This window comes from Esox lucius, chromosome 18 (assembly GCF_011004845.1).
Source record: "Esox lucius isolate fEsoLuc1 chromosome 18, fEsoLuc1.pri, whole genome shotgun sequence".
In the NCBI taxonomy this organism is placed as follows: Eukaryota; Metazoa; Chordata; class Actinopteri; order Esociformes; family Esocidae; genus Esox; species Esox lucius.
The window spans coordinates 27018238-27041758 of NC_047586.1; the positions used below are offsets into that span (position 1 = coordinate 27018238).

The following is a 23521-nucleotide window of genomic DNA, read 5'->3' on the forward strand; positions in this document are numbered from 1 at the left end:
GTGTGTGTGTGTGTGTGTGTGTGTGTGTGTGTGTGTGTGTGTGTGTGTGTGTGTGTGTGTGTGTGTGTGTGTGTGTGTGTGTGTGTGTGTGTAAAGGGACAGACCGCTCAACCTGGTTCTGGAACCTTGGAAAGAAGGTTGAGGTGAAAGGTCATATCTAAAGTACCAAAATGTATGAAAATGTAGCACTCAATGTAACTAGGTGTGGATAATCTTTGTAGTTGGATTGATGAGTAAGTGCATGTCCTTACTATAGCCCCTTTCAATTCAACATCAGCACTGTGATTGTTACCCTGTTTAATTCCGCTCTAGTTCAGGATAAGTGTTTAAGCACTACTAAATGGCCTGGCTCAAGCTCTTTTCTTTAATTACTTATCTGATCAGATTGGCCTTCTATCAGCCCTAAGCTGCTCCCATTAAGATATTTCTGGGTCGAGTACAGTTCCTCCTCTAATTTCTTTTAACAATGTTCAATCTGGCACATGCAGACAGTGGACCGTTTGTTTTTGAGGGCAGGATTGTCTTATGGTGTTTTGTTTTCACTGTATTGGTCTTTTAATAATGGGGTTGAATATTTGACTTGTCTGTAATTTAGTAGACTATCCTGAGCGACTTAAATAGGAGCGATTAAGGTTAACTGTCTCGCTCAAAGACTGAATGACAAATTTTTCACCTTGCCATCTCAGGGATTAGATCTAGCAACATTTCAATTACTGGTGAGATACTCCTCAACCTCAGTCTTAGCTATAGAGCCCCAATTCTTGCCTTAAACCTTCAGCCAGAGACCCCAGTCTCACTAGCCCACAGCCACAACCTTATTCCCTAGGCCCTAGTTGTATCCCAGCCCAAGGCCTTTTATGAGTAAATCTGCTGGAGGCTCCATTAAGCCTGAATGAGAATAGCCAAGCATCCAGAATACACTTCAACTCTGATCAACCCAACAGAGACTCATTAGGAGAGGGGGAGGTGGGACAGAGGAGATTAAATACAGCTCTTTTAATTTCCCCACTCGAATGAGTTGTCTTCACCATAGCTGTCTTCACTTTTGAGGGCTTCCACTCATAATATTTAATAGTATGAAAAGACTAAAAGATTAAGCAAAAATCATTTTTGACAATTAGGGATTGGACGATGACGAGTTTAGTACTAATCGCGATGGAAAATACTCAAGATTATGAAATCGTGGAGAAATTCCATACTCGATTCCATAAATCGGGATTTAGAGATCGGAAATCGGGATAATCTTTACGAGTGACTTGAAAAAGTTCTGCCTGTCGCTGAAGTTTCCCTGACTGCATGTTTTATTTTACAAGTGGAGCGCACATCTCATCTCACGTTGTACTAAATCACTAAACATCCTCTGCAATGTATGGTCAATGAAGCCGAATGGCTCTGCAATAGCTTAAATAGAAGAATATTGTCAATTACATTTGTTAAGTGTCGTTATGAGTTGGGATTGTATGATATAAGAATAAATCAGTTTTCCAATTCCTTTACAACTACTAGTCTAACCACTACACTTACTAGTCTACAAAGAAAACTTCTGATCAGGTCTCCACTTCCCGCTATATGCAAATAACTATTCCATTACCAAGGAAAATAAGCAGTTTAATCAATGTTGAGCTCAAACAAACCAATGATATCCTAGAAGACATGCAGCTACGATGCGATGCATGCAGAAAAAACTTGTTAACAAACTGCAAATTGTAGAAAATATGAATATACATTATACACATACCTCTTTCGATTTTCAAATTATAATTTTGTTTCTATTGTAGGCTAATTGTTAATGCTTTCCTACTGAAAATGACAGGAGAAGACAAATAGAACATCATTTGCGCGGGACAAAATAACATTGACTACATGATCTGCACAATACATGATGCTCACAACTTAACCGGGAGCTGTTATAATGAATTACGCATCAAATAGGCCTATCGTAAGCTAATAAAGCACATAAAATACGAATGGAATTTCATGCAGCCACAGGTCAGTGCCCGTAATAAATAAAATATATTTTCAGGAATGACTTGAAAAAGCTCTTGCCAGTCACCGAAGCGTTCCTGACTACTTGTTTTACTTAACTGTGGAGCGCATATCTCACTAATTGTACTGTATAGAATTTACAAAAAAACTAAAAACTCTCCGTTGCGAGAATGCAATCTTAAATTACGAAAAGAGACATTATTTCCATTATCGGTCTCTTCTCGGAGGATGCGCAAGAATAAACGTCTTAGAACTACTTGAATATGCTTCACTGTCCGCCAAGAAAGTGTCATAAGGTCGAGGTCTTCGTGGGACGAAATATATATCCCAGCCAAACTGTATCCGTGACATTTTTATCCGATACCCAAAACATCGGTCTGATTTGTTGTCAAAATCAATACCCAATCCAACTGAGTCGGCAATATCCAATCCGAAATATTCCAGGGATGAGGGATAATCAGATCTTTTTTTTGTCGGATATTTAGGACAGAGGGGTCGCTATCCCATGTGGGGTCACCTCATATGAAGATGGGGTCGGGGGAGAATGTTTTACAATTGACTCCCATAGCCTCAAATATTTTTTTAACTATTCACATTTTCTTTACATGGTTGGGGTCGCGAGAATTTTTTGATATCGGAATGGGGTCGTCGGAAAAAAAAGTTTGGGAACCCCTGAATTAGGATACCTGACAGAAAAGTGTACGAAAGACAAAAAGGCTGCATAAAGTCTGCTAAATTGTTTTAACCCGTCTGGCAGTGGCCATTGATGTTGCACCTGAATTTTGTCTGAGCTGGGTCAGTCTCACGATCTCTTTTAAAATGTGGAGCCAAGAAGAGTGTGTGTATTATAAACGTATCTCACTCACCCTCTAATGTGTGCGTTTTCATTTATTTGTTGAATAGGAGCTTGAGCATGAATTAAGTGTAGGCTATAAAGGTGTGTGTGGGGAGTCTGGTAGTAGGCTAATAAAAATGAACATCCCTCAAGAGTTACGGTGCTTCCATATATTATCATCACTTAACACACAAAGTCAACAGTATTTTAGGCTATTCATTGCCATGGAGAATGATACAAAGAATAAACTAGTTTTCCAATTCCTTTACAACAGTAGGCTAAAAGATTCGGATCACGTATCCGCTTCACGCTATATGCAAATACCTGTCCATTCCATTATAATTATTATTATTATATCTTTCTAATTGTAATGTTGTTTATATTGTAGGCTAATCGTTAACGCTATAATGAAAATGAAAAGAGAAGACAAATAGAATATAATTTTCACTGGCCAAAATCCTATTGTTGATCTGCATGATCATGATACATGATCATGCAGATACATGATGCGTACAACATAACGGGGAGCTGTTATAATGAATTATAAAGAATTATAAAGTTATTATAAATAATCGACACATCAAATAGGCCTATCCTTAGCTAATAAGGCACATGAAATGCGCACGGAAGTGCATGCACCTACAGTTCAGTACCAGTAAGAAATGAAATCAATTTTTACCCCCGATCCTCAGATAAGTGACTTGCCAGTCACCGAAGTGTTCCTGACCACTTGTTTTATTTAATTGGTGGAGCGCATATACATTTTTTTTTAGATACAACTTTGTGATTGAACAAGTACAGTACAACGAAATGCAGTTAACATTTAACAAGAAGTGCGAATAGAAGAGTTCAGAAAATGTACTTTTATCAAGTATAATGTACGTTACAGATATGTGTAATATACATATGTGCAATGTATAGATGAGAAATGAAGGCAAATAACGGCAATTCTAAATGCCACTAAACATTCTCTGCAATGAATTGTCAATGAAGCTGGCAACCATATTCATTTAGAGATTTACATGTTTTTAGAGTATTAGTTAATTAGAAATACAATACGGGATACATTTGATCAGGATAATCATGACATGAAATTCGCATATCGTCCCACCCCTATTGACAATGCTAGGGCATGTTATTTTTGGCCCTAAAATGGAAGGGGCCTCAGTTTACATTTGTTTTAATTATTTGAGTATATGTTTCTTAATTCAACCAGAGGTGTAAAAAGTACAAAGTTTAAGTACTCAACAGGGTTTGGCTGTGTTCACCACATTAGGGAAGTATCTAATTAAGATATAAGTAACCAGGTAAAGGGAGTTCCAAACTAACCAGTGATCAATTAATTAAAAAGGAAGAGTGTAAATTATCAATTAAGGTCACTGGTTAGTTATGAACTCTGTTTACCTGTTCATGTAGCTCTTCCTTGGGAACTTCCTAAAACTGGTGAACACTGGCAAGTACATTTACTTTGTACTTTTTACACCTCTGAATTTAACTACTGTAAATTTGAATCTTCTGAACTGGTATTGCATTCAACATGTCGTTAGAATGCATGTGCATGTTTAAACCACATGGTGGCACTACTTCACCAACCAATAGTGGCATTACTATTTCCCGCTCTTGTGTAGAGATTTTCTTATGATGTAATTCCAAAAGAACTGTGAACTAACTAAGCAACCATATGAAGAAAACATCATAGCAGTCAGAGCCCTGTAATTCATATAATAATCACTATTAAAATATTGATAGCAATTAGTACATTAAAACATTAGCATTGGATTAATTACCAGATGTGGAAACAGGTTTTATCATTTAATTTGAGGGATCATGTTGAATTTCATTTTAAAACTGTGGGCTTTTTAGTTTGATATATTTCATCTGTGAATTCCCTTTGCGGACAAGGGAGCCTATCTTTATTAATCCCTCCATTTGTATTGATGAAATGTGAGCCAGTGGTGTGAGTGAGGGAGCATGAGAAGAGGGAGGTGTTTTATTAAGCAGCTGGGGGATTGAACATGGACGAAAGAGAGGGAAGGGTTATCAGGATTTTTGTGGCTTCTAGTTTCCCAGGCAAAGTCTCAGGATGGGATTACAGGGTTGTCCAAACCAGAGTTTTTCCTGGCTCAGAAATGGGCCTTTGGGGGGTGACAACATATCATATCTATCATTCTTGAATTAATGAAACCCCATTAACACAACTTTTTTTGTTTTATTGTTACAAAATAGGAAGGGGGAGACGGGAGTGAGTTTGAGGGAGAGGGGTGTGGGGCTAGGAGAGGGGAGGCAGTCATTGCATAGGTCACATCCTGCTTCAGAGCATTTCACCCTCTTTTTATTAACCAAATAAAAGGATCTGACAAGACCCTAACCCTAACCATAGGGCTGGATGATATGACCTAAAATCAAAGTCACGATTAATTGAACATTTTACCTCCATTACGATTAATGAACCATTATTATTATTATTATTTGCTTTGTTTTGTAATGTGAACATTGTAACATTGTAATATCAAGCACATTGTAACATTAAGAAAGCTTTTATTTTTTTATTGTCACAGTATTTGTGTGCTGAAGTACAATATTATTTCTATAGCACCTTTATAAACATGTAACAATGTGCTTAACAAGAACATCAGCACAGAAGAGAAAGTCATAAAAACATATAGACATAACCATTTATCACACATGCAAACAAACACAGAAAGAATATAGCAGCCAGTCACCCAATTAGATTATTGAACATTATAGCATTGTGTCTGTTAAGCTTATGTGCACTTACTGATTGCAAGGTTCATCCGGTGTCCAAAACACTGCTACCATGTCTAACCATTGACCGGTGCAGCTTTAACAATATTAACGCCGTTGTCTGTCGTAATGGCCACGAGGTTCTCTTCCGTGAGTCCCCACACAGAAAGCCTGTCTCTCAGGCCCTGTGCAATCATCTCTGTGTGATCGACTGGAAAATATGCCGTCTCAAGGCATCTGTTGCGCAGCTTCCATTCATCGTTAATATAGTGCAAAGGCTCAAGTATGGGTCCATCTTCCTGATTGATCATAGATCAGATCTGGCTGCAAAGTGTTGAACAGACTTCAGTTCAGCAGCTTCCTTTTTACGACATGTTTTGTATATGGTCGCAATGGCACACTGTGTCTTCTGTCGAGAGTTTTAAAGAGGTGTTTAAACCCACTACGCTCCAATGTAGGTATGGGAGCCATATACTTCGATGTAGTAACATGGCGTCAGTTATTTCTTTCCATCTTCTTGAATCCTTTTCATATTGTGTAGCATTTGTAAATGCTTGTTTTATCGACAACTACTTTGTAGAGTCACTTGTTGCTGGGCATGCACTTTTCACATTTGGTAACGTGATTGTGGTCCAAGTGTTGAAACATATTGGTGGTATTACCCGTGGTCGCTTAAACAGTTTTTATGCAGTGTTTACATTTTACTTCATTTTATTCAGTGTCATCCTTACTGACGCCAAAATGTGTCCAAACCACGGATACTGCTTTTTTCTTTGGTACAAGTTACTCAGTTGACCATGTTACTTCCATGCAGCTGACTGGACGGGGCAGAGTCATGTGACTGCACAAGCGGTAGTCAAAGTATTAACATGATTAAACAAGAAACCAGGCTAGCCTAGTTCAGCCGGTCCCCAATAAAAAACATTGTTTTGTCATTGTTGAACTTCTGCGATTCGAAACCAGGTCGTGCACGTGAAAGGTTGTCTTTTACCACTACACCACTAAAGTATAAACTTGCCGGCCGGTATAGCCTCTTGACATTATTTAATTTTGTCCTGCATTAACATAATGTCAAGTTTGATTATTTCGTTTAGACACCATTAACAATTGTGTTAAACTGAGTAACGTTTCTTATGAAGTTTTCCTCCCCACAAATAGCATATATGAATTTCATGGCTTTTGCCACTGGCCGTTAACAGCTTATTAGCCATTCGTGAATGACATTGATACAATAACTACTGTATCATTATAGGTGTTGATAACAGACTTTATCTTCAAGTTGAAAGACGAGAGAATTGTGTAATAAGAAATGTTTTGTCTATCCTGAACAAATCCTAAGACATAATTCAAAAAATCTACCAGAAATAGTCGTAATATAACAGTAAACAGTTTCATTTTAGGATTCTATATAACATAGCTATTGAAGGTTGTAGCCAGCTACGTTTTTGTCTATCCCAAAACAAATCCTCTTTTGCCACTGGCAGTTTTAACAGCTTAGCCATTCGTGAATGACAATGATTATGGTAACTATCAATATAGGTGACGATGTTGATGGCCATTCGAGGCTTCATTACCGTTCCTCTATCAGCAGGATATTATGCTAGCAGCGCTAACTCAGATTTTCTTTTTCAAAATAAAAGCCATCATTGAAATATGTAAGGTAATACAGTTACAATCTAGTCTGTAATTCTATGTTTAATGTCCGTTCCAATGTTATTCTTGTCTGTTCTGTTTCAAAGACTAGATTGTTAACTATATTGCCTTTTTACATTTCAAATTGTGAGTGCTGCCAATATACACTTACCTAAAGGATTATTAGGAACACCTGTTCAATTTCTCATTAATGCAATTATCTAATCAACCAAACACATGGCAGTTGCTTCAATGCATTTAGGGGTGTGGTCCTGGTCAAGACAATCTCCAAATTGAATGTCAGAATGGGAACGAAAGGTGATTTAAGCAATTTTGAGGGTGGCATGGTTGTTGGTGCCAGACGGGCCGGTTTGAGTATTTCACAATCTGCTAAGTTACTGGGATTTTCACACACAACCATTTCTAGGGTTTACAAAGAATGGTGTGAAAAGGGAAAAACATCCAGTGTGCGGCAGTCCTGTGGGCAAAAATGCCTTGTTGATGCTAGAGGTCAGAGGAGAATGGGCCGACTGATTCAAGCTGATAGAAGAGCAACTTTGACTGAAATAACCACTCGTTACAACCGAGGTATGCAGCAAAGCATTTGTGAAGCCACAACACGCACAACCTTTAGGCGAATGGGCTCCAACAGCAGAAGACCCCACCGAGTACCACTCATCTCCACTACAAATAGGAAAAAGAGGCTACAATTTGCACAAGCTCACCAAAATTGGACAGTTGAAGACTGGAAGAATGTTGCCTGGTCTGATGAGTCTCGATTTCTGTTGAGACATTCAGATGGTAGAGTCAGAATTTGGCGTAAACAGAATGAGAACATGGATCCATCATGCCTTGTTACCACTGTGCAGGCTGGTGGTGGTGGTGTAATGGTGTGGGGGATGTTTTCTTGGCACACTTTAGGCCCCTTAGTGCCAATTGGGCATTGTTTAAATGCCACGGCCTACCTGAGCATTGTTTCTGACCATATCCATCCCTTTATGACCACCATGTACCCATCCTCTGATGGCTACTTCCAGCAGGATAATGCACCATGTCACAAAGCTCTAATCATTTCAAATTGGTTTCTTGAACATGACAATGAGTTCACTGTACTGAAATGGCCCCCACAGTCACCAGATCTCAACCCAATAGAGCATATTTGCGATGTGGTGGAACGGGAGCTTCGTGCCCTGGATGTGCATCCCACAAATCTCCATCAACTGCAAGATGCTATCCTATCAATATGGGCCAACATTTCTAAAGAATGCTTTCAGCACCTTGTTGAATCAATGCCACGTAGAATTAAGGCAGTTCTGAAGGCGAAAGGGGGTCAAACACAGTATTAGTATGGTGTTCCTAATAATCCATTAGGTGAGTGTAATATCCTGCTGCTAGGTGACGATAGCTGACTTTTTCAAGGGAAAAGACGAGAGAATCGTGTAGCCAGTGAAGTGTTTGTCTATCCTGAACAAATCCTAATATCCACCAGAACTGTTTTATTTTAGACTTCCAATTACATAACTACAGAAGAAGGTTGTAGCTAGTGAAGCTTTTGTCTGTCTTCAACACACTGAGGCATAATGTTTCAACTGTGGGAGGCGACCAGTCAGTCAGTCAGTCCGAATCTCAGGAAGGGAACAACGATCAATGCTTTTTATTGCGGGCCGGCTGAACTAGGCTTGCCTCATTTCTTGTTTTAAAATTCTTATAATTTTGCCGCTGGTGATTTTCCTTTGGGGGTTTGCCAAACATTCTTCTATGCAAGAAAAACCCTGCAAACTGTGAAGCACACACACGTACACTGGGCTTTCAGGTCACTTCTAACATGTCACTTCTAACAGATGACACCAACGATCCCAGAATGCATTTAGTGCGTGTGTGTGTGTGTTTAAAAAGCAGTGATACTGATCGCATGTTGTCCCAGGAGCTCCAATCTGTCTGAGGCCACAACTGCACTTGACATCACTCTCCTGCTTTAACGTGACCAGTAGTAAAGAATTTTACAATACTATAGATTATTTCATGGCCTGTGATTATTACACTGTCTTAACACCTATTGTTGGAACATCAAGCTGACCCGTTTAGGTTCTGGACAAATTCACATGCCTAGAGCTGGTTAGAGAAAAAAATGGCATGCTGTATGGGCTGGGTTTGCTTAATTGGTAATGTTATTGTTTTCTTTGAATAATGTTACCTGATAAAGTGAGTTGAGTCAGCGTAATTATTATCCATAATATGATATTGTAATGGGTCATTTTTCCTGTTGGTTGAATAGACTAGGACATGGTTGCGTTACACACACATACTTAAACTTAGCTCTCTAATCTCTAATACACCCTTGTTTCAATCTTAGGTTTTATCCAACATCAAAGATCTAAACTGAAAATAGCCTTTTTTTTACTCTGTAGCAAAGCAGGGTTTGTCCTGGTCGATCCCTGGATGAGAGAACACATGCATGTGGAGGTGTGGGTGGAAGAACAGTAGGGAGCACAACAACTTGTATAGTCTGAAGATCAAATCCCTAGACCTCAGGGCAGTGAAGGGGACATTGCCCTTTGTAGGGTGCCATCTTTCAAATGTAATGTTAAACAGGTGCCCTGGCTTTAATAAATATCCCATGAAGATCCTGTGACTTTGTCTTGTCAGGGGGTACTGAGGCTCAAATGTACAGATTTTTGTGTCTGGGGGCGGTTTACCCCTTTAACTCTGGGGTCATAACCCTGGGGTTATCCTGGTAAAATAAAGGTAAATAAATAATAATACATTGTTTTTGCACAGGAGAAATGTCTGCATGAGGTCAAACTTTTCTTTTTGGTTCCCAACAAGATACTAAAACCTGTATACATAGTCACAGACACATCCAGTGGGGGAGGAGTTGGTCAATATGATCGATTTGCTCAAAATCAGTCACCCACGCAGATAATTATTGGAAATGAACAATGGTCATTGCCGGGCCACCAGAACTGCACATGTTACAGCCCTGATTGGTTGTGTTGCAATAGAATGAAATAAGCAGTGGTCCTCCTACTGTAAAGGTGATTGTTGATTGGTTGTAGAGCCTGTTTTTGCCATGACCTAGAGCTATGCCTGATGAAATGTGGGAAACTGGGTCAAATGATAGTGCCCGCTCTCTGCTAATGCCGTCACGCACCCACTTACACACAAAACATTTCTCTTCCTTCTCCTTTGAAATGCAGTGCAACCCCACGTGGCTTGCTGTTCAGTGCCCTTCAGCCAATGGATGCACTTAACCTAAATTAGCCATTTCTCTCTGGATTACTGTATGGATGAAATGGTCCACTGTTAGCTCTGAGAACCAAAGCGCTATGCTGTTGTATCCTGCATGGATTAATGGCCCAAGTTCACCACACTAATGATAGCTATGATCGTAATCACACTAATCGTCAATCGCACCAATGACCATCGCCTATAGCTCCTTCTATGTTCTCTTGATTAGTCTCAGTTTATGTCTCTGTAGACTGTTTTAACAAAACCTTATGTGTTAGACTTCAGGACCATCTGTATCTTACAGAATATTCTAGCTCAGGTTGGTCCACTGTGAAAACCTGATAGTGTAAAGTAAACATTATGGCTCTGATGATTCACGTGTTAGCCTATGTATAGTAGGAAGGAGACGATTTTCTTAAATAATAGATTGCCATCAAGGAAACAGGCCTAGGTCATGAATTTGATACCACTGGGGACCGGTGCAATTGTGCATCAATGAGGGGGAATACAGAGCCTGCCACACACACATGCACACACAAAACAACTGTATTTTCATGCTGTTGGAGATGAGACCAGTTCTATAAGAAAATAGTGTTGTCATAGTAATGGTTCTCAGATCAATAACTATGGAGCCAGATAGGCTGGGCAGTAACAGGCTCTAATGTAAACTAGACGTCTCAATGGAGTGAGCGCGTGTGTGTGTGTGTGTGTTTTGTATGTATATGTATATGCATATATATACACAGGGTCCCACGCTAACCTTTTTTCTCACTGGCCTTATCAGGCCAGTTGGTCTGAAATCTACTGGCCTGGACTGATTTTTACTTGCCCAAACTAAATAAAATTTTAATACAATACAGTTGTACTGTACAGAAATATTGTATGTAAATATCAAATCGTCAATATATAAATTCTTACCACAGGTTTGCATGTATTTGAGACATGCTGATACAAGCAATTGCTGTTTACATAAATATGATGCAACCTACATGATGATTTTTTCATAAATAGTTATCAAAATATTACTATAAAAATCATTATCATCTATTCATGAAGATACTTGCATTTGATGTGACATATACACTCACCTAAAGGATTATTAGGAACACCATACTAATACTGTGTTTGACCCCCTTTCGCCTTCAGAACTGCCTTAATTCTACGTGGCATTGATTCAACAAGGTGCTGAAAGCATTCTTTAGAAATGTTGGCCCATAGTGATAGGATAGCATCTTGCAGTTGATGGAGATTTGTGGGATGCACATCCAGGGCACGAAGCCCCCATTCCACCACATCTCAAAGATGCTCTATTGGGTTGAGATCTGGCGACTGTGGGGGCCATTTCGGTACAGTGAACTCATTGTCATGTTCAAGAAACCAATTTGAAATGATTCGAGGTTTGCTTAATGGGTAATCTCAACAGAAATCGAGACTCATCAGACCAGGCAACATTCTTCCAGTCTTCAACTGTCCAATTTTGGTGAGCTCGTGCAAATTTTAGCCTCTTTTTCCTATTTGTAGTGGAGATGAGTGGTACCCGGTGGGGTCTTCTGCTGTTGTAGCCCATCCGCCTCAAGGTTGTGCGTGTTGTGGCTTCACAAATGCTTTGCTGCATACCTCGACCTCTAGCATCAACAAGGCATTTTCGCCCACAGGACTGGATGTTTTTCCCTTTTCCCACCATTCTTTGTAAACCCTAGAAATGGTTGTGTGTGAAAATCCCAGTAACTGAGCAGATTGTGAAATACTCAGACAGGCCCATCTGGCACCAACAACCATGCCATGCTCAAAATTGCTTAAATCACCTTTCTTTCCCATTCCGACATTTAGTTTGGAGTTTAGGAGATTGTCTTTACCAGGACCACACCCCTAAATGCATTGAAGCAAATGCCATGTGATTGGTTGATTAGATAATTGCATTAATGAGAAATTGAACAGGTGTTCCTAATAATCCTTTAGGTGAGTGTATAATTGTAGTAGTCTATCTTTGGGGGTATAAAAGAAATGCATCTGCCATCTGCTGGTCATTCTGTATTTCCTGCTTACTCCCACCTGGTAACTGAATATCAACAACCAGAATTTCTGGAAAAACTAAAATAATTCTTATGGAGTGCGAGATTGTCAGATAAAGACCCTTTTTGGGAATGAGGAGATCTGAGAAAGATCTGGATCCTATGTTAAGGGTCTCCTATAGAAAGACATTGGTTTTTAGATAGGAGGGGGGAGGAATGTTTTTAAAGAGACAAAAGCCGTGTTTCCACCGCAGGAACTATACCCAGGAACTAGGAACTTTTCCCGGAACTCGCTGCGTTTCCACCGCAGGAACCAGGGTCTAGATCCAGGAACTGCATTTTACCACCAAAACAGTCCCTGCTTGGGCGATAGAACATTTGGGGTGGGGCTTGCAGTTGTTAATATTTCTGATTGGTCCAGTAGCAGTAGTAGTTTACTTGCAGAAGTTTTCAACCGCCATTTTTAAATGTCCTTAGCGGAGTAAATCTACAGGAGTTATTAAAGGAGTTTATTTTGCTTACAAAAATAATAAAAGAACACATTATCGAGAGGAAATCAAGCGACAGATGGACCGACGACGAAGTCCAGGCCTTATTGAGTGTTTATGCTGACAACCAAATCCAGCGAGAATTCAAAACGGCGATCGTAATGATAAGGTATACACGAAAATATCCTACAAGTTAGGTGAGCTGAACATTATTCACACTGGGAAACAGTGCCGGGAGAAGCTTAAAAAATGTAAACCAGATTATCGAGGATCACAATAACAGAAGTGGTTCTGACCAGCGTAGCAAATAGTTTGACCGTCTACGTGCATTGCTGGGTCACAGGCCGACCTTCTATGGCGCTGCGGCAACAATTGACTTGGCTGCTGCGTTGTTGGAAGCCATGGTGGAAGACACAGAAACTGGATAACCATTCGGTTTAAGGTAAATCACAATGTTTTACATGATGCAAGGTAAATGCTATAACGTTATGTTTTGGAAAAGTCAGGATATTTGTATACTACATGTTATTGTTTGTCATGCTATTGTTCCTCTAGGCAAAAATCAATTGTTAGCCTAGCTAACGTCCCCTATAATCGGCCACCCCCATTATACAGTAATGTATGGAAATCATGAACTCCGATTTGCGCGACAGACCAGACATTATCACGTAGGCTGTTATCAGTGATCTGACATTTTTCCCTTCTTCACCTGAAGGCATGAAAGGTAGCTACAACTTTCTAGTAAACGCGTTATTGAAACCGTCCTGCAGCGAGGACAGGAGCGCCAGGACCAGTATATGCAGCTGCTATACTCAAGAGTCAGGCTGAGGAGAGCCGCATTAAGAGCGATAAGGAAGCGAGAGTTGGCATTCCTCGAGTCTCCGGCGGAAGAAACTGATATGTATATTAACAATGTACAGTTATGAATATTATTGCTTTATCTTCTTGCTATATTTTTATTATTCTCACTACGTAGTTTAAGTGTGCTATGCCACCATTCATAAGCATATCATACTCATGTATCTATAATAGTCAATAATTCTACCAATTGCTAGTTTACTTATGTTACTGCAATATCTAAATGTTCAATAATACTACCCAGATTGCTCCTGGTTTACAGTACTCTTTATTTTGCACCTACATTTTTGCAGATAAATAAATAGTTGTGGAACCAAACAAGTGTATAGAGGTTGTTTGTGTAAACCTGAAAACAGAAGAACTTCCACACACTGCTTAAATATTTATTAAATCTCAACGTTTGCAGAAATTATACTGAGACAGTAGTAATGCCAACTCCAAATGAGAAATGATCCTGAGTTGGTTGCAGGTTTCCGCAGTGCAATGGCGATCCTTTTTTGAATGGGTACACGATGGCGATGTCATGTCACCCCAGTTATGGTTGCAATCGATGCCATAGGTACAGAAACGTCCACTAGGCCTTGGTGAAAGTTGAAACCATGGTTTCCCACCGTTTGTGTACCCAAACGGATGAAGAAACACACCGACATGATTTATCTTTGTCTAATTCTTTCACAAAAAACTGGAATTTTAACAGGGGTGTGTAGACTTTTTATATCCACTGTATGTAGGCTAGGCCTATGAATTGCCTTTCAATAGCTAACATTTTGTGTCAATGTTTTCTGGCCATGACAACAAAATACAAAATGTATTAGATCATCAAGCCAGCAATTTTTTTATATACAGTTCCTTAAAACTATACTTTCCAAACAAAACTACAGTTATTATATGGACTAACATAGTTACATGAGAGTCTGCATTAAATCAAACAAACCTACTGATGCATTCCATCTCCAGTGAATAAAAATATATCCTTGGAAGGAAGACTAATAGGAATAAATTATATCAAATGAATGAAGAAAAACCAAACAAAATCTGGCTAGCGCATCCATAGATGCAAGAAAAAACAAGAAAACCCTTTCAGCTGGTACAGATGTTGCCGAGTTGCACAGTTAAGCTTTCGCTAGCTTCGATAATTTCCTGTACTCTGCCTTTAGCCTGTCATTATTGTCATCAATTGAGTCAATTGGTAGTACAGACTTTTTTTTTGTAACTTTCGAAAATTAGATTAACTTGTTGATCTGTGCTATTCTTGTCAATGTCAACTACCACTCACTCACACGAACAAGTGGAGGCCGACCAATCCATTTTTACCCAGCTAATTTTCCTTCTGCTATTGCCTAACCTTTACTCTCTGACCTCCTCTCTCATTACATCCACACCCCTTCCCTGGCTCTCAAGTCCACACGGTTCCTTTTGTTCTTTCCTGCAGTGAGTGTCTCAGCTCTTTCATTCCATATCAAGGGAACCTTGGTTTTGAAGTTAGAACGTTTTGCTCACATGCAACTTTCCTAGTACTCTTCCTGGCTCTATGTTCTTTTCATTGATCACATTTAATTCCATCTCTTTTATGTTTGCTCTTTTACATCTTTACATGGTGTGGTCTTTCAAAGGAGCATTTTATGTGTTCACACACCTGTGTGTAAATAGTGGTGCGTTTGTACAGATACAAAAGACCTTTCTCCTTCTCCTCAGCACCAATAGTTTTCCATGTAGGTTTGATGGGATTCCCTAACACAGCAGTGCATGTGAGCCGAGTGATTTTGTTAGTTATTGTGTCTTTGGTTTCACCATGAGCTGAAAGCCTGACGGGTTTCTCATGGACCACAATAGCACAGACGCCTTTAGAGGGAGGCCCCACTCACTTTTATAGAAAATAATACTCACACAGACAGACAAACGCACACACAGATATACAGCTCCATAAAAAGTTAAGAGACGACTACACCTTTTTCTTTCCTTTCCACAAAAGTCGAAAAATTAAGGTTTTGAGTGAGGAACAGAAGGGTTAAAATTAAGAGACCCCTGCAAATTGAACGCTTCTGATCCTCACTCAAAACTTTCCTTTTCAACTTTTTTGGAACGGAAAGAGAAAGGTGCAGAGGTCTCTTAAATTTTTTCCGGAGCTGTATATTGTTTTATTTCTTTTACACCTCAGATGCACAATGCAGTGTAGTATAATCCTAAGCACTTAACATGTCCTTCACTGGAATGAAATGCGACTCAAGTGTTCTGAAGTAGGTTTTTGCTGAGTGAAATCACACAGATTTAAGCTCTTAGAATCCCGCCGCTTGAAATTACTGCCATTGCCAGCATCTAATAGGTGTTTAGTTGTGTTCAAAGACCTCAGAGCAGTCCTAACCCGGCTTTTGTTGTGCGCTCTGGGCCGGAGTGGAATGCCCTGCTCTTAACTACAGTAAATGCTGAAGAGGTTAGATCCGTGCCATAAAACTACACCATCACCAAGACTCGAATGGCTCGACTGGGATTAGAAAACATGTTTTGAGTGTTTTGAGTTGAGGCATTGGGGGTGGAGGGGAGGTGAAGGATGGGATAGGATATCCAAGCACGCTAGCTGTGTCCTCCTGACTGGCTCCTGTGTCCTCCTGACTGGCTCCTGTGTCCTCCTGACTGGCTCCTGTGTCCCGGCTGGGGTTCCCCTCTCTGTGCAACACACAGCCTTTGAAGTTTTTCTTCATCCATGTTGACATGTGTCAGAGAGCGGTGTGTGTGCAAGCGATAGAGCACGTCCATTGCTTTTGAACATGTTTGTGTACGTGTGAATTAGGGGTGGGTGTTGGCAAGTACCTTGCGATATGATATATCACGATACACTTTCAAAACATCACAATTCGTCACAATATCACAACTGAAAAAAACATTTGCGGGCAGACAACTTTATTCTAGTCTGACAGACGAAACAAACCAAACAATTAGTTTTCTAGTTAACAATGGCATTTTCCATATTTGAATGAAATAAGAAGAAACGCAAGAAAACAACCAATTAGTCAGCCGGCTACACCGCTGCTGCAATGCTTTCCATTACTAGGCTGAGCAAGCAAACATTCGAGCTACACAGCTGATGTGATTGTTTATCAAGTTATCACGACAGGGTTGCTGTTGTCATCTAAAAGATATTACCAACATTTAATAGCATAAAACATGGACACAACTTATTGCACAGTTTATTTCTTACTCACCTCAACATCATTATCGCTTTCAAAGATCAAGGACGTTTCTAACCTCCTATCACCAAACAACAAAGAAACAATCTCTTTAACGTAAAATTTGTGGCCGTTTTGGCGCTAGCATTTTCATTAAGGCTATTAATAAAAATAAATAAAAAAGGTCAAATGACAGCATACCACTTTCTGGTTTCTTATTAATGATGACATCCATGGGAATACAGAAACAGGCTTTTATCAGGTAGATTTTGTGATATATACACAACTATTATTGTTAAACAAACATGCCCGTTTAGTGACCGCTGCAGTAATTTAAAAGATGGCTGTCGACAGCATAATAAATAAAATCGATTCTAGGTATCAGAATATCGATACAATATTGTGAAAAAAATATTAGAGCAACTTACATAAAATGGTTGTATTCAGAATAAGAATCAGCTTCATTCGCATGGTATGTGTACACATACGAGGAATTTGACTCTGGATTATACAGGCTCATGATGTGCTTACTCATAAAAAAATTTAAGGACACTCAACCAGAGTTATCGACTGCAATATACAGTACACATAAATACACAAAATAAACCAAAACAATAACATAGTAAGACTGTTGAGACAGTAGTGCAATGAGCATGGTATAAAGGGTGCTGGAAATAAAAAAAAAATTGCACAGGTATTGGATACCGTCAATCCGTGTTTTATTGTTTGTACCGGAGTGAGTGCGTGTGTTTTCTGGGGTGCAGAGGATGCATGGGAAATGTGCCCCATGTTAAAGTCATTAACAGTCGAACAAGACTCATCAGAGAGCAACTGGATGTTAACTTAACCTGGCCTCTGCCCCCCTCCACCAAAACGACGTGTAATTGCGAGAAAATGAACCTGGATGAGTAACATGGCTTGTCATTTGTTACAGTTCGTCAGGGTTTGTTTGTTTAATCCTTACAGTGGACCGGTAAAACAGAATTATCAACATGAATGCACAAAATCAGGATCTCTGGAATTAGCATTTGCTTTCTACCGTGGTGGTCAAGGCCCATGTCTTGGGAGCACCTGTATTTAAATGCAGCATGGGTTTAAAAGTAATTCTCACCTCTAGATTTCCAAATGTCTCTCCTCTCCTTCATCAAATTAATTGACAAACTTCACCTAAAATTTATGTAAAATAATTTACGTCTGTTAAATAACCGCTATATGGGAAATGTAGAAATATATCAAAATGTTATGACACCTTTATTATAGTACATCCCTGCACCTTTCCCCTCTATCTCCTGCTGATAGATTATTAATTGTCCATTCTTCCCTCTGGGGGTTGATAGGCTCTGCAGCAAGATCGTGTTCCTGTTTTACTACAGTACCTCCTCCAGGAATTCATAGGCATTATTCTATAAATAATAAATGCATAAAACAAAAGGAAGGGGCCTGTTATTGGGTTTTCGTTACTCTTCAGAGATTTCAAGTTGGGTATGACGTTGAATACAGGTGTGCCAATCCCAGAGCTAAACATTGCAGCATATGTTGTAAAGTTTGTGTCATTTACGCCATAAATATACTAGGATTGGTCTAATTTCAATATTTCATCAAGGTCATGTAGTTTCAGTGAATAGTGATAAGTTCTGTAGAATGCCGTCACTGCTTGTCCATGTAGAGATTTCCCCTTTAGAACATCCAGTTCAGTTGAGGTAGGTTCAGACAGAGCTCCAAAATGTGGACCTGTACGTTCAGCTTGGCTTAATAATGTGGACTAATCTTTTTCCTGGAGCTTTTCTCAGCTAGTATTGCAGCCTGCCTGTTCAACCTTTCAGTACTAAATTATAAAATCCCCTAGATAGGAAAGCAGTTGTTGTCATCTGTTTTGGCAATAAACTAGACCCAAACTGTTGCAGGCTCATGCCCCGCTTATCGAAAGTTGTTGCATTTCTGGTAAACAAATAACCCACCATTTTGAATTCCATCGCTCTCTCTCTGCAGTACATTAGGCTTCAGAACAAGACAGAACAACACAGAAGGTCTTAAATGACATCATAACTGCCATAGACCGCAAGCAGTACTGTGCAGCTGTTTCTATCGACCTGGCCAAAGCATTTGATTCTGGTAATCACCTTAACCTAATCAACAAATTCAGAAGCCTTGGTTGTTGGCTTCTGAATTTGCCTTGCTTGCTACCTTGCTTGCTGCAAAAACACACTTTCCTTGATATCCAACTGCTTCTTAATTCTAATAAAACATATTGCATACTCATTAATCGAAAATGATCTTGTTAGATCTGAGGGAATGTCAATATTTTCCCCCTAATACTAGTATCTCTACAGGTATTTGGCCAGACCACTGATTATTTTTCCAAACCCACATTAACCACCTCCTGTCTAAAATCTAGAATTGGTTTCCTGTTTCACAAACCCTTTTCACACATTTTGCAAAACATACTGTTGTAACAATGACCTACCTAGATGGTAACCTGATCCTTGCAGACATGTCACCAGAATCACTGGTAACAACTTAAATACAGCTCTGAAAAAAATTGAGACCACTGCACCTTTTTCTTCCTTTTCTAAAAAAGGTGAAAGTGAAAGTTTTGAGTCAGGAACAGAAGCTTTCAATTTGCAGTGGTCTCTGAATTTTAACCCTTCTGTTCCTCACTCAAAACCTTTCAAAAACCTGAAATAAAAAGGTGCAGTGGTCTCTTAATTTTTTCCACCGCTGTACATGGCCCTTCTATGCAAATCCCTGCTTTACCTCAGCTCGCTCGTAAATGTCTGCCTACCCAATAGAAATAGGCGCTTCCATAGATACCTTACACTGGTCATTCCTAAAGGCAGTATCGCTAATACTGCTTAAGCGGATACTCCCTGTTTTCTGGTTTATCTGTCTCACCCTCTCCGTTTTGCTGAAGAGAGGATGCTGGGTCAAGGGTAGAGCGGGAGAACAAAGGAGAGTGGGTAAAAAGATTGGAGGATAAAATCGCCTTAGATTACTTTAATAGGCATCAAAGCGTTTGAGCAAGATGAGGAGGGAGAGAGAGCAAGATGGAAGGAGAGAGGCGTGAAAGAGGAGAGAAGAAGCAAGAGTTAAAAATGGCATTGGAAAGTGTAAGATATAAGCTAGAAAAACAGAAGGTAGGTGAGGGGTCAGAGGTGGTAGTATAAATTGAGTTCTGAAATTAGGTGTTTGGGTTGGGGTAGCCAGGCAGCCTTGTGATTTAAGGGGCTCAATGGACCCTCTATTCTTTTAGTCCAATTACGAAAATTAGGTCTGACAGGTGGGGAGAATACACAAAATCCGTACAATGTAGACATATGCAATAAGTGACCATAGAAGACAATACAGGATGATTGCATATGAGCGGTTAGTATATCCTATACATTGCCCTACTCCAAGTGAAGGGGTAGGTTAGTTGATGTCATATCTGAAGACTTGCTGTGTGTGTTAGCGTAGTTTGGATGCTGCGTATGTCGGGTTGTGAAGGAGATCCAAATTAGGTTTAAAAATGGGATGGCACAAAAGAGAGGGGAAAGCAAAAGAATGCAGGACAGCAGAAGTTAGTCATCATTCACTTTCGCTCATTACCCCTCGATCAGCTCTACCTCAGACTTTTAATAACCGTGTTTAATTCAACAAGAATTGTTTATCACTCACATTACACCCATCCGTTGTTTTCTTGTAGTTTACTAATGTTCACCTACTTGCACAATTTCTTTGTTGATGAAAGAACCTCATCATTTTCAAGTTTCTGTTTTCCCTTTGGCATCATTGTTGAACATCTTGAGTTGTAGGCATGTGTTATATTTAGGGGTTTGTCCTAAATTAATTAATTAGATTAATCAATGGCTCTTCAGAAATTTCATTTTCAATTGACTTTCCTAATGTAGAACTGCAAATGAAAACTCAAATGACAAGCGAAAGAAATTGAATGTTTGACAGCATCATCTGCGTCAAGTCGCATTTGCCACATTATATCAATAGTTAATATACTGTATGTTGTACCTTTTATATATTTCCAGATCAGAGCATCACCTCAAAGAGAAATAAATGTATCCCCAACCTTGTCCCAAAACATAATTTTTTTTTTAGTATTAGTGTTTAAGAGCTTTGGGTCGTCCCCTTTTCCTTAAGCGATGAGCTTTGGGTCGTCTCCTTTTCCTGCAATGACACGAGGGCTTGCTGGATATACCTAATCCCGGATATGTCCATGTGTTTTTTTATGGAAGAGAGATAGGGATGTTGTTCGCTTGTCAGCCGGAACAATAGCTCCCGTTTTCACTGGCTGGCACATCACTGGTTTCCCAATGGGGAACCTGCTTGCCAAGTGGTTAAAGCAACTGACCAGTAACCAAAAGGTTGTTAGATTGAATCCCAAGCCAGGAAAAGTAAAGAAATCTCCCTGATCAAGATGGTTAACCTTAATTGCTCCCCAGGTGCACAATGTCTCAACTCCAAGCACCTATCTAATTTTGAGGTTGGTTTAAGAGCAGAAGTGAAATTTGACGACTAGGTGATTTAATCTTTAATGAAGCAGAGACAAAGAAGGAGAGGTTAGCAGAATGCTTCTCTGTGGGAATCTGGGACAAAGTCGGAGCATGTCACTGAACCTGTATGAACACACACACACACACACAGAATTGTGGGTACACCCTACAAAGACAACAGATGATGAGGGCCTGTTAGTGCACCAGAGACCTTTTACCCACATATTGTAGGATCATTTGCAATCCCATTCAAGCTCCTGTTTCAGCCCATCCTCCCTCCCATCTCCATCCCCCCACCCATTTGTGATGGGGAAAAAAATAAATAGGCAAAACCAGGAGGGTTGGAGGAGGATAGTCTCAATCACTCTGTGTGTGTGTTTTGTGTGAGTGAATGCGTGCACGCTTTGTCTGTGACTGCATGCAAGCATGTGCAGTAGATGCTGAGTAAACTGGACAATATGCAGATTGTATTTGATATATTCATATGGCACAGATTTACTGGCTGTATGCTAACACAGCTGGCTGGCTGGAGGGAGGGAGGAGGGACGGGGGGATTGTTATAGTGGGAGGAAGGTAGACGGGTTGAGAGAAGATTTTCTGGGTCCAGGAACGATTAAACGGGCCAAACACACTGACATTCAGTAAAACACAGATCCTGATCTCTAAGCAAAATGAACTGCATTTTTCTTTGTATGTTGTCCCTATCTAAACCTAAGGGGCAGATTGATAGGAACAATCTGCCCTTCTGCCCTCTGGACGTGAAGCATACATAAAAACTGAAATTATGAAATAATGTAATAATGTCATTCAGACATCACTGGTGAAGGGGAGAACTTCAAAAGGATTCAAAGTGGGAGTGGTGGAATGGGGGAAGATAATAATGGGAAGAAAGAGAGAATATTCTCGACTGTTTAATTTCCCTTACCATTTATATGTTGACTGTGCACTTTGGACACTGTACACTGCTGTTAAACCAACATTTGAAATTCTAGTTATTTTTCCACTGCTTTGGCAGTTTTTTTCATTCCAATGAAGCCCCTTTAAATTGAAATAGAATATAATTTAGAAAGAGATAAAAGGTGTGAAAGGGTGTGAGAACCCGTTGTTAACCAAAGCATAGGGAAACTGAGGGGTAGTTCCTAAACCACTTCCACTATGTGCATATGTGTCTCAAAGGGCTAGGCAGCGCTTAAGGGGGGCTGGGGGTGGGGTGTGAAGGGGAGAGGCTCATTGTGAACCCAGCAGACACATGCACATCGTGAACCCAGCAGACACATGCACACAGAAAGCTGAGCTACCGTACAGTGAGAGGGACTGCAGGATCACCAGTTTGTCCCGTCCCCTCAATCACTGAGTGCCTGACAAGGATTTTCTATTCAGGAAAAAAAAGAAACCAGAATAATGGTGTTTATCGGGACCTCGTTAAAATCTGTCATAAAGTACTTCAAGAGAAAGGGTAAGTGCTTAAAAGTATTGGTTTCTCTCTCTTTGACTTTTCCCCCATTCTTTAAATTTTCCAGTTGTGACCAATCAATTGACATGTTATCTGTGAGGACCTTTATTTGAAGTATTTTTTGTCATAGTTGATTTCCCACAGTTAATTGTCATGATGGTGTCCTGACTCACTGTTGTTCTCTGTTACCTAGTAACCAGTGGGATATGGGGTTTAAGGGGTTAGTGTATCAACTGGAGTAAAATCCTGTCTTTTTTTTATAAATGTATATCCACCTTTCAGAATGAGTACACATTTTGTCATACATCATTTCATGCTGTCGTTTGGATTTTTATTAACGGAATTGAAAACTCGACAAAGAACTGCTGTGCCAAATGGGTAGAGTCAAAGATATGAAGCTATAAGATTACCTATGACACTTGTGTTTTTCTAAATCTAGTGTGTCAGTAAACACATTTACATGTTCAGCAAAATGTTGCTATTTTTCTGGATGATTCAGGATACTCTGGATATTGTGGCATCCTCTCCAGTTTACCGTGGAAGGTTTATTTTCAGTCTGCTTGCTCAGTGTCATGGCTATCAAGTACATTTTATTAAGGAATACTCATAAGCAAGATATTGCTAAAGTGCATGTGA

At 39.7% G+C, this 23521-nt stretch overlaps 1 protein-coding gene across 8 annotated transcripts in view; it reads left to right on the plus strand.

The window, feature by feature from the left end:
• Positions 1-23521, plus strand: part of nhsl1b (NHS-like 1b) — a 179966-nt gene that overhangs the window by 127083 nt on the left and 29362 nt on the right. For 2 of the 8 annotated variants that reach the window (XM_034287731.1, XM_010865462.4), the window contains exon 1: positions 22680-22888. The exons of the other annotated variants lie outside the window; for them this stretch is intronic. In XM_034287731.1, the coding sequence (XP_034143622.1) occupies positions 22834-22888 (55 nt within the window). In that variant the 5' untranslated portion in view covers positions 22680-22833. Of the gene's footprint in view, positions 1-22679; positions 22889-23521 lie in introns of those variants that run through there. 8 annotated transcript variants of the gene reach the window in all.